Source organism: Taudactylus pleione, unplaced genomic scaffold (genome assembly GCF_031769625.1).
Source record: "Taudactylus pleione unplaced genomic scaffold, aTauple2 ptg000320l, whole genome shotgun sequence".
Taxonomy (NCBI): domain Eukaryota; kingdom Metazoa; phylum Chordata; class Amphibia; order Anura; family Myobatrachidae; genus Taudactylus; species Taudactylus pleione.
Window position 1 is genome coordinate 1,498,063 of NW_028284721.1, and position 15,981 is coordinate 1,514,043.

At 43.9% G+C, this 15,981-nt stretch overlaps 1 protein-coding gene across 1 annotated transcript in view; it reads left to right on the forward strand.

The window, feature by feature from the left end:
- POLH (DNA polymerase eta) overlaps nt 1–15,981 on the forward strand; it is a 44,854-nt gene that overhangs the window by 15,176 nt on the left and 13,697 nt on the right. The window contains exons 2-10 of the mRNA XM_088442999.1: nt 1,382–1,537; nt 8,483–8,617; nt 9,385–9,611; nt 10,102–10,271; nt 10,678–10,781; nt 12,128–12,247; nt 12,892–13,015; nt 13,857–13,922; nt 14,017–14,189. Of these exons, the coding sequence (XP_088299125.1) occupies nt 1,401–1,537; nt 8,483–8,617; nt 9,385–9,611; nt 10,102–10,271; nt 10,678–10,781; nt 12,128–12,247; nt 12,892–13,015; nt 13,857–13,922; nt 14,017–14,189 (1,256 nt within the window). The 5' untranslated portion in view covers nt 1,382–1,400. The remainder of the gene's footprint in view (nt 1–1,381; nt 1,538–8,482; nt 8,618–9,384; nt 9,612–10,101; nt 10,272–10,677; nt 10,782–12,127; nt 12,248–12,891; nt 13,016–13,856; nt 13,923–14,016; nt 14,190–15,981) is intronic.

Genomic DNA, 15,981 nt, shown 5'->3' on the forward strand with positions numbered 1-15,981 from the left:
TATGAGACAGAGCAGTCACACCTAGAGATGTGAGATACCATAAGGCTGGAAACACACTAGACCAGAGGTTCTCAAACTCGGTCCTCAGGACCCCACACAGGTCACATTTTCCAGGTCACTTAGCAGGTGCACAGGTGTATTTATTACTCACTGACACATTTTAGAACAGGCCTGGCCAACCTGTGGCTCTCCAGCTGTTGTGAAACTACACTTCCCAGCATGCCTTGCCACAGTTTTAGTATTCCCTAATGGTAAAACCGTGGCAGGGCATGCTGGGACTTGTAGTTTTACAGCAGCTGGAGAGCCACAGGTTGGCCAGGCATGTTTTAGAAGTTCCACAGGTGGAACTACTTATTTTTCCTGTGATTCTGTGAGGAGACCTGCAAAACATGCACTGTTTGGGGTCCTGAGGACCGAGTTTGAGAACCTGTGCACTAGACGATAATTTGGTCCTCAGGACTCCAAACAGTTCATGTTTTCCAGGTCACCTAGCAGGTGCATTCATTTTAAAAGATCCACAGGTGGTTCTAATTATTTCACTTGTCATTCTGTGAAGGAACTTGGAAAACGTGCGTTTGAGAACCTGTGCCCTAGTGCAGTGTTTTCCAAAACCAGTCCTCAGGGACCCCAAGCAGTGCGTGTTTTACAGATCTCCTCAGTTTCACAATTGAAATAATTAGTTTCCCCTGTGGACCTTGTAAAATGTGACAGCTTGTAATTAAGACACCTGTGCACCAACTAGGAGATCTGTAATGCCCCCCATACATCTGTGACGGATTGCCGCAATGTTGCAATCCGGCATCATAGGATTGGTGAAATCCAACATGTTGGATTTCAGATTTTCCGATCGCGATTGACAAATCTGGGAAATTAACATGGTGTATTTCACCGATCCTGCGACGGATCGCGGAACATCAATGATCGGCATTTCCGATCCGATCGCAGGATCGCTCAATCCGCTGGCAGATGTATGGGGGCCTTAAGAAATGCACTGTTAGGGGTCCCTGAGGACTGGAGTTGGGTAACGCTGCCCTGGCATCTTCATGAGTGGTTTCAGAGAAAAACGCACTTTTCATCAGGATAAGTCTTTGGATGAAGTGGACTGTAGTACCGTGCACGGAGTGGCCGTCTACCTTCTTCCACATGGGCCTGCTGTACTCTGATTTTAAGCCATTGGAATATACTACTTGAACTCCAGATACATCTTCCCTGAGCAAATGCATGTAACTCATCAGAGTAGGGGAATGGCAAAAGCTCTGTCTGGACAGTTTTTTCTTAATTAAGTGCTTATCGTTTCTCAATTAATTCGTCCTGTGGTATAGAGTCATTTTACACTATGGGCTCTAAACTTCTCTCACCAGTTTCTTCTCCATGTGTCTAGTGATCCTCAGGACAACATTATGGAGTCCTCTTCACAGCGTGTGGTTGCACTGGTGGATATGGATTGCTTCTATGTGCAAGTGGAACAGAGACTAAAACCGGAACTGAAGAATAAGCCAGTGGTTGTGGTGCAGTACAAAACCTGGAAAGGAGGAGGGTAAGAAGGAACATTTCTCAAAGGGTGCAAACTCTAGGGCTTTTTTCTGTTTATCATGTAAAGAGTCCTGTGTTATGCTGCTCATACACTATACAATTATCTGTCCAATCTGGCCCATCCCGTCTACAAGTAGTATAACATTTCAGTTAAGTCATTTTAGACTGCTAATTTGCATACAATGTTTTTGCTGGCTGAGCCACCATGCTTAAGTTGCTGTTAGCCGGTTGTTTTGATACTGCGAACTGACTGTGTATATTTTATTTGCAACATTGTCATGTTACATTTAGAGGGGAATTCAATTAGAGGCGAAAAGCCAAATTCGCCTGTTTTTTTGTGAAAAATTTGCCTAAAAGAAAATTCGCCAAATTCAATTCCAGGACAGTTTCGCCTAAGTGGAAACAATTCTCCAAAAAAGATTCTCCAATCAATAGCAGGTGAAAAGAAATGCAAACTTTTTTTGGGGTGCAAACGTGGGGAAACAACTCAGACCCCTTGGGACAGCCCCCCAAAGGACAAATCTGCAAAAAAAACAAACAAAAACCTAAGAACACCCCCAAAAAGACATGTCATTTTTGGGGTGAAAATTTAAAAAGTGGGGGGATAAACATAAAAGTAGCGAATTAGACTTCTTGGGGGTCCCCAAGTATGGGTCAGGTGTTTTTGGGATTGCAGGTGGATTTTTCAAGTTTTTTTAAAAGTTCACTTTAGAGATATAAAAACATGCTAGCACCCATTTTCAAGCACCCCAAATTTGACATGAATACTTATTTTCACCAAAAAATACAGCTTTATGCCATTCTTCACCACTTTTACAAAGACGCTAATAGCAAGCAATTTACACAACTTAAGTACCCAAAATAGTCTTATTAGGGCTATTAGTACACATCTATATTGATTCCCCGTGTTAGTGCATCTTTTTCTGGGGTACAGACTGATTTCCCCAATTCTTTCAGCACTTTTCGGCTGTTCCGCATTCGCCTATTTCCGTTTTCGCCTGTTTTGCAATTGAATTAGGCGAAAAGCGGGGACGAGCATGGAATAAATTCGCCTCTGAAACAGGCGAATGAAGCGAACAGTCGGACAGGCGAAAACTTCGCCTCTAATTGAATATGGCTCTTATGGTGCGTACACACTGGGCGATTAAAGTGGACGACTGAACGATAACGATATCGTTATCGTTCAGTCGTCCACTTTATCGTCCATTTTTAACACAAAAAAGATGAACGATGACGACGACGCGCGTTCCCGCGGGTCGTTCGTCATCCTCGTTCATCGGGCTGACATGCAGGCCAACCTGACGACCTCGTCAGGTTGCTGCATGTCAGGGAATGGGTGAGAGAGCCCGGCGCTGAACGATATCGCTAATGATATCGTTCAGCGGCTGTGCTCAATGTCATGAACGACATTGAGCACAGCCTGCCGGGGACACACTAGACGATATCGCTCAGGGAGCATATCGTCTAGTGTGTATGCACCTTAAGTCTGTGGCTTAACTGTATCCTAAAGTGTACTATTTCATTGAATGTCTAAAGATACATCTGCCACTTAAACCATTAACCTATTTTATTGGGATCTAATTCAGTAATTTTAATGTACCTATCTTGGGACAGCGTCTGTTTACATGCTGGAATCTTTTCGGTTGCACATCCTAGGAACTGCCAATTTGCATATGCTCTTTGTGGTTGAGAATTACACCTGACATAATCTGCGGTTCAATCATACTCAAATAGAATTAATTACCTAAATACATATGTTATTGTTACCATTACTACAGCATGCAACCTTGCCGATTACGTTTCCCCATGTCGGCCTCATTAACGCTATCAGGCTACTTCTATGTTTGACACATTTGTGTGTCATAATTATAAACTGTTGCAAACCTTGAAATTGTAACATTGTGTATATCATTTTTTCCTATTAAAGGTGCATATTCACTAGCATTTAGTGGAACGACAGTACGATTACAACATTGTAATCGTACAATCGTTACTCTTCCCCTGCAGTGCCTACACTGAACGATATGTCGTTCAGTGCAGGCACCCTCCCTCATCCCTGAACATGGTCAATCTGTTATTATCGGCAGATTGACCAGCATGTTCAGGCGATGATTGATGTCGAAAACTACCAGCGGGAGCGCTCATCAGTAGTCGTTTTCGACACTTTCATGCTCGATTCATGCGCGATTAATGAGCGATTGCACGATTACGATGTCGTAATTGTGCAATCGCTAATTTATATCTGCTAGTGGATACGGGGCATTAGTGACTGTTCTGATGTATTTTCTTTCACTCGCCTGATCTGATCAAGTTTGTGTGTTTAAAAACTGCACCAATATTCTTATATAAAGCTTCATTATAAGTGGAAGTATTAGTCCTCCAAGTACACTGTGTAAAAGAGTAGCTTTTTAACGCTGCTAGCCATCATAACCATAAAGATACCTTTGTTTATACACATGCATATGTTGAATATTTTAAATATTTGAGGGAATGGGTATGAAATGCTGGGTGTCGGGATGCCTCCTGTCAGAATACCGACAGCGGCATCCCAATGGTTGATATCCCAACAAGGGTCGGGTAAGTATACTTACCCTCCCCCCCCCCTAACCCTCCCACCCTGCATCCTGATCCTCCCCTTTAGTGCCTAACCCTCCCCCAACCCAGTGGTGCCTAACCCTCCCCCCTAGGGGTGCCTAACCCTAACCTCCCCCACCGTCCGGATTACGATAGGTGTCGGTATTTCGACACCTATCTGAAATCCCTTGTCGGGATTCCCCTGTCGGTATTGAGACCGGCAGCATCGCAGCCGCCGGTCTCATAACGACATCCCTATATGAGGGCTGATTGAAAAGTAATGAGACTAATTATATTTTTTTATTTTCTGAATCAGATGACTCAACAGGATCTGAACATTTTTTATTTACAAAGTAGCATCCTTCACATTCAATTGTTTCAACAACGATTCAAAGACGTGCAGTAGACTGTTTTGTGACATCATTATCAGTGTTGCATCTGTGGAATTTTTCACATAATCTATTGAGAACGTATTTCCACGCAGTTGTTTTTTCAGGGTTGGGAATGCCCAGATATCACAAGCTATATGGAGGGTGTTCCAGTGCTGTCCCATTAATTTCAGTCAGTGCTCTCAATGCAACAGCAGCAACATGTGTTGGGCATTGTCTTGGAGCAAAAACCACTGTTTCTTCAGCAAATGGGTTTTCAGGACGTTTGCATAGTAGTCACCATTAATTGTCTGTCCACGGGGAACCCAGTGCTGTAGGATCATACTGTGCGCTTCAAAGAAAAGCAGAAGCATGACTTTACACGCAAAGGAGTTGCGCATAATTTTCTGGGCGGAAGCGAATTTGCGTGTTTCCATAAACTGGACTGTTGTTTGGATTCCGGATCATAATGACGAATCTACGATTTGTCCCACGTCACAAACGATGTCAGGAAATCTGGTATCCTCTCCAACATTCGAATGGTGTTCTTGCATGATTCAACTTGACGTGGCATCTGCTCTTCTGTGAGATTTCTGGGTACCCATCTAGTGCACACACGATGCATTTTCAGTTCCTTTGTCACAATATGCTGAACTCTTTCGAATGAGTTGACAGGTGAAACCGAAAGTTCTTGTAAAGTTACCTTCTGTCATTTTGCAACATCTCCGCAGCTTTGGAAATGTTGACATCTGTACCCGCAGTGGGTGGTCTCCCAGAACACGCTTCATCAGTCACTCGTACAGTATATTACCCTCTTTGAATTGCTTCCACCACCGAAATACTGCAGCACGCCAAATTGTTTCTCCACCGTATGCTTGCCGTAGCATTTCATGAGTTTCATCGCCACTTTTTCCAAGTTTAACACAAAATTCAATCACACATCTCTGACGTAATCTCACAGACACGTCTTCCACATCCACCATGACGAATCGTACGAAGATCTTCCACTCGCTGTGACCAAACAAAGAAGACTACGACAGTCCAACCGCAGGTTCAGACACATCGATGTATGAGCTTCACAATAACCATCATAGCGTTGCCATGTCTACTTATGGGACAGAAAAACAGGCAGTCTCATTACATTTCAATCAGCCTTTGTACATTGATGGTACCAGCTTATATGCGCTTTTCTTAGGCCTATACTGATATTATTACCAGTGTTTTGCCATAATTCATATCAGCTATTAAGAACTAAATTAATTTGATATGAATGGCGATAACATCTACTGTTTTTATAAAGATTGTGTGTTTTCAGTGAGGAACAGACTGTATCACTCACTACAGGGAATATAATTCCCACCCTTATTTTTAAATTAATTTAAATAAGCATATTTTCTAGAAAACTAATTCATCATACATCATTTTTAACATACGTAAATAAATGTGTCCCCAATAAGAGGTTTTCTTTTTTCTCTTTTTTTTTTAATGCTACTTGCCTGTTTTTGTGTACTTAGTATAATAAAACCCTGGGGAGCACTTCCTGCACAATTTGATAAAAGAAAAGTTCACAATAAACTTGTTACTGTTGGCTATATGTAGTTTGCTTATTTTGATATTAGACTCACACTCTTTGAGAACTTATGCCTTGTGCTAGACCCCCCCCCCTACCCCTCCTCCCCGCCCCTTTTTTTCCCCTCAGTACATAGGTAAGGGGGGGGAGACAAAGCACCTGAGGGAAGAGGGTTGCCATAGTCCATCGCTCGGAAGTACACAAGAGGAATGCTCAGGCTAACATTTGCATATAGTCACACTTGCAAATCTGAGAAATTGCAGCTGCGCTTGAAGTGTGGGCACCTCTGAATCAGACCTAGAGTTTGGGAACCACTGCTGTAGAGCAATATGTAATACTGCGGTATTAGGGATGAGGGAGGTCAACACCAGGGAACCCTATGGGTATTTTGCAAAGACTGGGCCCTTGTTGTCGTGGACCTGGGAACATATCTCAAGTTTTATTACTAAAATATATACCAACAGGGAATAAATCGGGATTAATCATAGGGGGGTCCATAGAAACACAGCAATTACAGTTTTTTTTACAAAAGGGATGATGGCCATTCTGCAATGACTGTAACATCAACATACAAGACATACATGTAATGCACTATACCGTTCTGTCAGTGATCACTCCTGAGTTCCTGGCTTGCATCAATACTTCAGTGGCTCATCCCCTTGCGTGCTTCACTGTCACTGTCTTCTTTCAGAGACCCTGATGAAGGAAGAATACTTTACAATCCTCACAGTCCTTCAGTAGCCCTCTACTTCTCCAGTCAGTCCAGCAGAAGCCATAACCCCTTGCCAGTTCTGACCTCTTACTCACAACATGCAGGAGAACGAGATGAAACACGGAATACAGTGGCCAGTGCTCTTTATATGAACTAGAACTCCTCTACCATAAATTCATATAAGCACTAGAAACCTTACATCAGTCCTTGTGGATGTTTTAGCAAGGTGGCCAATCTAAGTCAGGGGCTCGTCTGCCCTGAGCCAACCAATCAGGACTAAGCGGCATATGTATTAAAAATCTCTGATGTGCAGCCGATGTTTTTTCTCTTCAGTGTACATCACAGTGGGGATAATCATTTTTTACATTATTATCCCCGCTATGTACTAAATGTAACTTGCAGGGACAGCTATGGGGATAAATACTGTCCCTCCGAGTTACATCCTGGTGATATCGGAGGCGTCTTTCACATTTTTGAAAGACTCCTCCTGGGAAACTGACACAAAGAATGTGCACAGTGTCAGTGTTCTGAGGCTACGGGAGAGGGATTGTACAATCCCTTTGAATATGCTCCCATAGGAATTAAGTGGTTTACACCATCTGGCTTAAACTAGAGGGACCAAACTCCAAAAAACGTTGCTGTTTGGATTTAGATACATAAGAATCAGACTGTAGTCTCCATGACTGTTCTTAGCGATGATACACAAAATTGTGCAGAAACTGCATGATTTTATGAAAAACCATCTTGATAAATGGGCCCCTGAATATGATTGAGATAATAGATGAGACCTATATGAGTATGTGTAGTTTCTTTCCCTGGCTTTGCAAAGAGACAGACCTCTCTTTTTAGAGCAAACATGTCTTGCAGTTAATCACAATGTATACATCCATAGAATAAACCATGGTTAAAACACATAAATGCGTGAGTTTAAAACACAACTGTGGTGCTAAAAAGCATTCTGAGCTAAGTCCATGCTCTATGAGAAACAAAGCACATCAATGGCATTGACAAGTTAACCCCGCTTTTAATCACGGGGAAATGTTTTCTTTGCTGTAGAGAAATGTTGCTGCTGTAATTGGAGGAGGATATGTTCACCCTTCTGTAGAGAAATATAACATTGCTGTACCTAATTATTATTATTATCCTTTATTTATATGGTGCCTCAAAGGTTCCGCAGCGCCTTACACAGTACATAAATGAGCACACAAGAAAAACAGTTAATAGTAATACAAAACAATGCAGGACAAGGACATGGTTTATACACATAGCTGCATAACACAAGCAGCAGAGCCTCAGCAACCAAATGTTGGGTGCCAATTGGGGAGTTAGGAGTAAATTATACTATAAGTAGGGATAGGTGAAGCACGTGAGGGATGAGGGCCCTTCTCGTGAGAGCTCACATTCTAAAGGGGAGGGGCAGACAGACAGGGGCGACACAGATGGGGCAGATAGTGAGGAAGGAGCATGGAGCAGTGGGTTAGGATGTGTGTGCTGCGGAATGTGTGTGTATAAGATGACCTGATGTTATGTAAAAATTACGTCCATTTATCTCTATGACAGAAAATAGATTTTGTTTGTGTTATCTACTTGAGAGATGTACAAGGGTCTAAGGGAGAGACCCACACCTTGCTGTAGAGTGATGTACTGTAGGTGTGTCCAGATGGGCATATGAGATTTCTGTTGAGCAATGTAATACCTCTGTGCTGTCTCTTGTTTGTCATACAGGATTATCGCTGTTAGCTATGAGGCCCGAGCTTTTGGGGTGACTCGGAACATGTTTGCCAATGATGCCAAGAAGCTTTGTTCCGACCTTCAGCTCGCCCGAGTCAGTGAGGCACACGGGAAGGCTGACCTCTCAAAGTGAGTGGTAACAGACCACATAGGATTATAAGTGGTGTTGGAAAATGTATATGGCTGTATAGCCTCTGGCATAAGACATTTTAAATAAAAATTTAAAAAGTTGGGACAAAATGATTCTCACCTGAGACATTCAGCTGTATGTTTATTTTCCTGAAGTCACTCCTCCTCCTGTCAGGTTACACCCCTATCCATACTGTTCTTACAGAGATCTGGCTATTGTCACTAGGCAGCATTTTGTGCCTCTGATAACTCATGTACTGGGAGTACAATACGTATGACGTGACACTTATTGTGGGTACATCTTTTATATTGGCATCTCATGAAATCTGATGTGTATGAGGTGGCACATGGGGCTACATTTGCTACTGACATCTCATGAAATACTGTATGTATGACCTGTCAGGCATAACTAGGTATTTAAAGGCCCCGTAGCAAAAGTTTGTAAGGACCCCTATGTACCACCCAATAGTGAAAAATGTATATAACACCTGTAACTTTGACAAGGAAGATGGGCCCCCCTCAGCTCTGGGCCCCGTAGCAGCTTAACCCCCTTGCACTTATCTACCATACGCCCATGAGGGTATATCTGCTATTCTGACATCTCATGAAATGGGAGCATGCTATGTGTGACGTGTCACTTATTGAAGGTCCATCTGGTATATGATGTCTTGAATCGAGAGGATGATATGTATAAAGCAGCACTTGTCAGTATAAAAACATTTTTAAACATCTCATAAAACAGGGGGCACGATATGTATGTCTTGCAGGTATCGGGAGGCAAGTGTGGAAGTTATGAAAGTCATGTCTCGATTTGCAGTGGTGGAGAGAGCAAGCATTGATGAGGCCTACATCGACCTGACTGACTCTGTGCAGAAACGGCTACGAGAAATGGCGGCTCTGCCTATAGCGGAAACATTGCTGAAGACCACCCATGTGCAGGGTTATCCCCACTTCGACCCAACAACTGAACAGAGCAGCGTGGGCTTAACAAAAGGTGACTCTTCCCATCTTATTCCGAGACAGGTGGCTTCTCTGAGAGCTGACTTCCAGCTGTAAAGGATATTTTGCATCTCTCATCCATGTGTTTAAATTGTGAGTGTTCCTGACTTAGATACTGCACAGAACCACTGACTTGACCAGTCAGAGACTCACACAGATCCTTTTTCATTGGCATTCTCCTAGTTTTGTGGTTGGGGTGACAGTGCGGTTAGTTGTGTGGAGGGACAGATGTGACCTCTGTTCTACAGGACACAACTGCTGGTTCTGTTTGCACTGGCATAACTGCTAACCTGGGTAGCCTTACACCTCCAGCCATCTGGTGCATGTATGAGATAATGCCAGTTTGGTAGTTACTGCATACAGCGATATTAAATTCTGTTTCACTCAAGGGCCCGAGATTTTATTGGCATTAAGAATCTTACTGAGATTCTAATGAGAATCTTCAGCTGGAAAACAATGTTCTGACTAATTTTCTTGTCACTCAGAGGAGCTGCGCCAGCTAGGGCTGAAGCAATGGCTGACTTCCCTCGCTACAGGGAACCCCCAGAGCCCTGAGCTGCAGCTGACTGTCGGGGCCATCATCGTAGAGGAGATGAGAGCAGCCGTAGAGGAGGAGACCTCATTCCAGTGCTCTGCAGGGATCTCATACAACAAGGTACTAAACCCGGGAAGTACATTGCTGTGCGGAATTAAAGGGTATGTGCATTCAAGATTTATACTGTTACTATGTAGTGTGGGATAGGAGAACAGCAATGGGGGAAAAGGGAAGAATCCTGATTTTCATCCTTCTATTGCTGGCAGACACCATAAGTAATTTACAGGAACTTCAAAGTCCCCTGCAGCATGTCCAGGTATTCTGTGTATGGTGGCTTTAGGTTGTTATAGCATCTTTATTTTATTATTATACCTGCTCATTATTTTCTTTACACTGTATCTATAATACTTGGTGTATGCAATAATGAAGGACCTTATGAAACTAAACTTAAATCCACTGATCTAGTAATTGCTGTTAGAATTGTCCCTGTCTTCACGCTGTCATCTCTTTCTCTCCCCTAAACTAGGTACTGGCTAAGCTGGCCTGTGGGTTAAATAAACCAAACCGTCAAACCATCTTGTCCCAGGGATCAGTGGCAGAGTTGTTTAACCAGCTGCCCATCGGCAAGATGTAAGTCCTGGAGCGATACACACTCTGTACAGCATAAATAGCTTTTTTTCATACTCCTGCTTGGATGCAGATAAGACCATAATCTCACATATGGACATATCAGTATAAACTATCATTGTCAATGTGCCTGTCCCACTGTCTCTGTGCCGCCCCAATGTAGCACAGGCGAGAGACCAGTGCGTCACTTCCTATATACAAGTCACATTCATGAAAATAACTGTACACAACATTTAAATCTTCTGTATTATAAAATAACTTCATATTAAATAATCTCACGAATAAACATGGAGCACTGTTTGCACTGAAGACAGGATCCTATGTTATGTGTGTTGCTGCATTAATCTGAGTTCTCTGTTCGCTAAGGGGACAGCCATATGCCTGGTTCCAATATATGTTTGTTCCTCTGTATACACTGTACTTCTCTACTTATAGTAAGTATCTTTTGTAATGCAGCCCTGAAGGTGGAGGCACATGCTTTATATACAGACCTTTGGTAAGGAAATAAACACAGGAGAATAGTCAGATGTAGGGAGTTTTTCTAAACGCAGGGAAAACGTCTGGCAAGGAGTCTCAGGGCTCATGCAGACTACAGATACTTTTCCCCCTGAACAGTGTGTCAGGAAGTTTGGTCCGGTGTACGACATTGTGTCTGTCTGGTATATAAAGAATGTCCATTGGGACTATCTAGGTCTAGCTACGTTGTTTCTCACTGAGTAGCTGTACTTACCGATTGCTATTTGCTTCACTGCTTCCTGCTATGTCTGTAAATAGAGAATTATTGGGGGCAGAAACTTCATTATCCTTCATTATCTGATTCCTTATGTAGTAGCTGGTATACAGTGATGGATCAGCCAGTGCAGCTGGCAGGAAATGCTCCCTCTGCTGTTATAACTGCGCTGCCTTTGCTGACTGTATTCTACTGCTTAGCGGTTATTGTAACCCTATAGCGGTTATCCCTCTTTTGGGGGTATAGGTTTTGTCTTTGAGCTCAGTAGTCAGGTCTTCAAGTGGAAACAGATTTATGTAAAGGTGGAAAAAGCAGCAAACCAAAATGGGGGATTGTAAACTACCCAGAGATAATTTGTCCCACTTAAATTAATCATATTACAAGACGAGAAGTGCTGCTGGATTTGGTTTATGTCCCCGAGCTCATTAATCAGGTGATTAGAGAGTGAGTTTTTTGCTGCCACAGATACTGACCTAAGGGGTACTGAGGGTATAGATAGAGGAGAGGAAATGTTCTGTGTCACCAAGTGCTTGATTATGTGACCACAGTACACTACCCCATGTTAGTTATTAACGTGCATGTAATAATATGTCCATCTAACAGTCTCTTCTCTCATCAGTCGTCTCCTTGGAGGCAAACTTGGGTCATCAGTCAAAGAGATCCTAGGTGTGGAATACATGGGTCAGCTGACCCAGTTTGACGAATCATATCTCCAGAGCCACTTTGGGGACAAAACAGGGTACGTGTTGATTGTAAGTTCTACTGAACATTGGTCACTGATTCTCTTTTGCATGTGTACTTTCATATAAGCTCATACCCTGCTACTTGTGCCTCCGCCCTAGTAGCACAGTCCCTTCTTTTATACAGGAAATTGTAATACGACAGGACAGGGTTAAGGCACCTACACAGCAGACTGGTGGTCTCCCGGCAGTCAGCACAAATTATATGATTACGGGGGAGGTGAGTGTACTAGTGGAACGAGCCTCTGTTTCCAGCCCAATGATGGGTTTGCAGCGATCTGTTTGTAGGAATCTCTCCTTACTTTCCATGTTCTATATATCTGGGGTAGTGAGAGGGGTACCTGTGTGCCTGAACAGTACATGGATTCAGATTCAAAACCCGCTGAAGACTGTCATAAAGAGAGGAACTATAAGCATCTCCAGAGAGAGACATTTTACACAATTCTAAATGTGTTCTTAAATTCCAGCGTTATTGTTTTCCAGCTCGTTCTAGTGTGTTGCAGTGACAGGTCATCCAGGTTCTGCTTTTCATACACTAATAGAAGTTAATAATCACACGTCATAATGATTTGTTTTCTACCCGACATCTCACCTGGTATCCGCCTCAGGATCTCTTCCTTAACGTTCGTGTTGTGTTGTGCAGCTCCTGGCTCTATTTCCTGTGCCGTGGTATTGAGGATGAACCTGTGAAGCCCAGGCAGTTGCCCAAATCTATTGGCTGCAGTAAGAATTTCCCCGGGAAGACATCGCTGTGCACTCGGAATCAGGTGGGTGAAAAGGAAACTGTCCTCGAAACCTACAAAAATGCTGTGCTCTACTGTGGGCGACTCTTCATGGCCTCCCTGAGGGCTTCAGGTGCTTCCTTTCCATAAAATTAATGTTCTAATAATGGAAAACATTAATATCTAAACATACCTGTAAATTAAATATTTCCTAACTCTCAACAAATGAGCATCATATATCTATATGTGTACATATATACAGGTTGAGTCTCCCATATCCAAAATGCTTGGGACCAGGGGTATTTTGGATATCGGAATATTCCATATTTTGGAATAATTGCATATTATAATGAAATGTCTTGGAAATGGGACCCAAATATACACACAGAATGCATTTATGTGTTATATACACCTTATACACACAGCCTGCAGGTCATTTTAGACAATATTTTTTATAATTTTGTGTACATACATGAAATTAATTTGTTTCATATACACCTTATACACACAGCCTGAAGGTTATTTTATACAATCTTTTTAATAATTTGTGCCTTAGACAAAGTTTATGTACATTAAACCATCAAAAATCAAAGGTTTCATTATCTCAGTCATGCTGAAAATATTCCGTATTTCGGAATATTTGGATATGGGAGACTCAACCTGTGTGTGTATGTGTGTGTGTATATATATATATATATATATATATATATATATATATATATATATATATATATATATATATATATATATATATATATATATATTATGAGATGGCCAAAGCAGGAGCAGCTGCGCAAACTAAAAATGTATAAACACTGTTTGCATCCTGTAATATCATGGCATATTCATTTCACACACACAAAATATTAACTGGAAGTGTCTGCAGGTGCAGCACTGGCTCTTACAGCTGTCTCTGGAGCTGGAAGAGAGACTACGAAAGGACAGAGACACAGTGAGTATCGCAGACTCCGGGCCTGTATTTCCTAGTAACAGATCCTTTATGTGTAGGATGCCCACTGATATCCATGCGTTTGCTTTCTTCTCAGAACCACAGAGTGGCCAAACTGCTAACTGTGGGCTTACATCGGCAGGGAGACCCCAGGTCTAGTAGCTTGTCCCGATGCTGCGCCCTCGCTCGTTACGATGCAGAGAAGATCAGCAGCGATGCCTTCGTGATCCTGAAAAGCTTCAACACCGCAGGGTCCCACCAGGCTGCATGGTATGTACTATGGACAAATTAATCTACATGCAAAGTCTCAAGGACAATTATTACTCGATAGATTCTCGTTTGCATGTAAGGTACATAAGGTTGTCTCTCTGTTTCATAAGACAGCAGTGAATCATATGTAGGTTGTAATTGTAAATTTCTACTTCAGGGTCCATAGGGGGTCCACAGGGTTGACCTTGGGGGTATAGCTGGATCTGGATCCATGGGCACCACGCAGTTAAAGCTTTAGTTGCTCCCAGGATGCACTTGGGTCCGTCCTCCTCTATACCCCGCCCCCGGCCACAGCGCCTCAGTTTGAGTTGGTGCCCGGCAGGAGCAGCCCCCAAAAGCTTTCTATTTTTATTTAAAAAAAAAAAAAAAGAGCTTGTTAGATTTTTATTTTAAAACAGAGGCTCTAGTGTGGCAGCGACGGGCTGTCTATGCAGACGCCCACGCTGCCGCTCTCCTTCCCCGCTGGCGCCGCGACGCCAGTACTGCACTGGGGATCGCGGCGGGAGGCCAGAGTCCGTACTAGCCGGACTCTGGGTCCCTCCCTGGACTGCTGCCGGAGTCGCCGGGGACAAGGTAAGCCGCGAGTCGCCGATTAGCGGCGGCTCGCGGGTATTGCCTGCACATGCAGTCCTTTGCCCCCGGTCCTAGGGGACAGACCGGGGGCCGCTAGCGGTGGCGGCGGGCTCCCCCTCTGAGGAGGAATAACCCGTGGGACCACTAGACCACCAGGGATATATGGCAAGCGGGATGCCGGCAAGCCCTGGGGTTAATATGCTAGCCAGGGGAGGAAGCCTTCCCTGTCAGCGGCTCCTCCCCTCAGCTCAGCGCGCCTTTCAACACGGAGTCTGGCGTCGCTGAGCTGCAGATACTCGGCCACTCCTCCTCTGAGGTCTCCAGCGGCCATTTTCTACAAGTGGCAGCACAGATCTTCAGGGAGCACGCGGACCGGTCCCCCTGTGTACCTCTCCCCCGATATAAGGACTGTGTACACAGCACTATAGCCCTCCCAGACACTGAATCTGGGCAGGTTGATTGTAGTGGAAAGGTGCAGTGAGTATATCTTCCTGCATGGTATGTGACTTTTGCTAGTGCTGCCTGTCTGTGCTTATTTTTCGCTTACTGTCAGCTTATACCTATCCCTTTACTTCTCCTACAAGCCCTACAGGTGTGTGGGGGAGGGACGTTTCTGCAGACCTCACCTATATAAATCACGTATTTGTGAGGTCCGTCACATACAGTTGTGTGCTACACAGTGCCGTATTGTGGGCTGTTGTTTAGCACACCGGTGAGTGCGTTTTCTTCTGCCCTGTTGCCAGATATATTTTTTGACTATATAATATATTCTGTCATGTCAGACGAGGAGGTTGACCGCTCAGTGGCTCCGGTGTTGGCCTCCTGCGGACGCTGTTCTGCAGGAGTAGATAGGGAGGATTTGTCACAGGATGGCCTGTGTAGTCGATGCCAGGTGGCTCCTGGCCCATCCAGACCTTCTCTGGCGCAGGAACCACCGTGGGCGATGTTTTCTCAAGTGCTGGTGTCTATTGCGGACCGTCTGTCGGTCCCGACTGCTCTCCCTACTAGGGCGTTGCCCCAGCCGACCATCCCCCATTCCCCGGGTGTCCCGCAGTTATTGCGGAGTCCTCCTGGGTCTCAATCAGTAGGTCCCTATGCGGGGTTGCCTATGTATATACAGGCTTCCCCTGTGCCGCAGCAGCCTGTGGTACCTTTTCAGGCCCCTATGGCGACTCCTCCACCATGGGTGGATGTGCTCTCCAACTCCGTGCAAAATTTG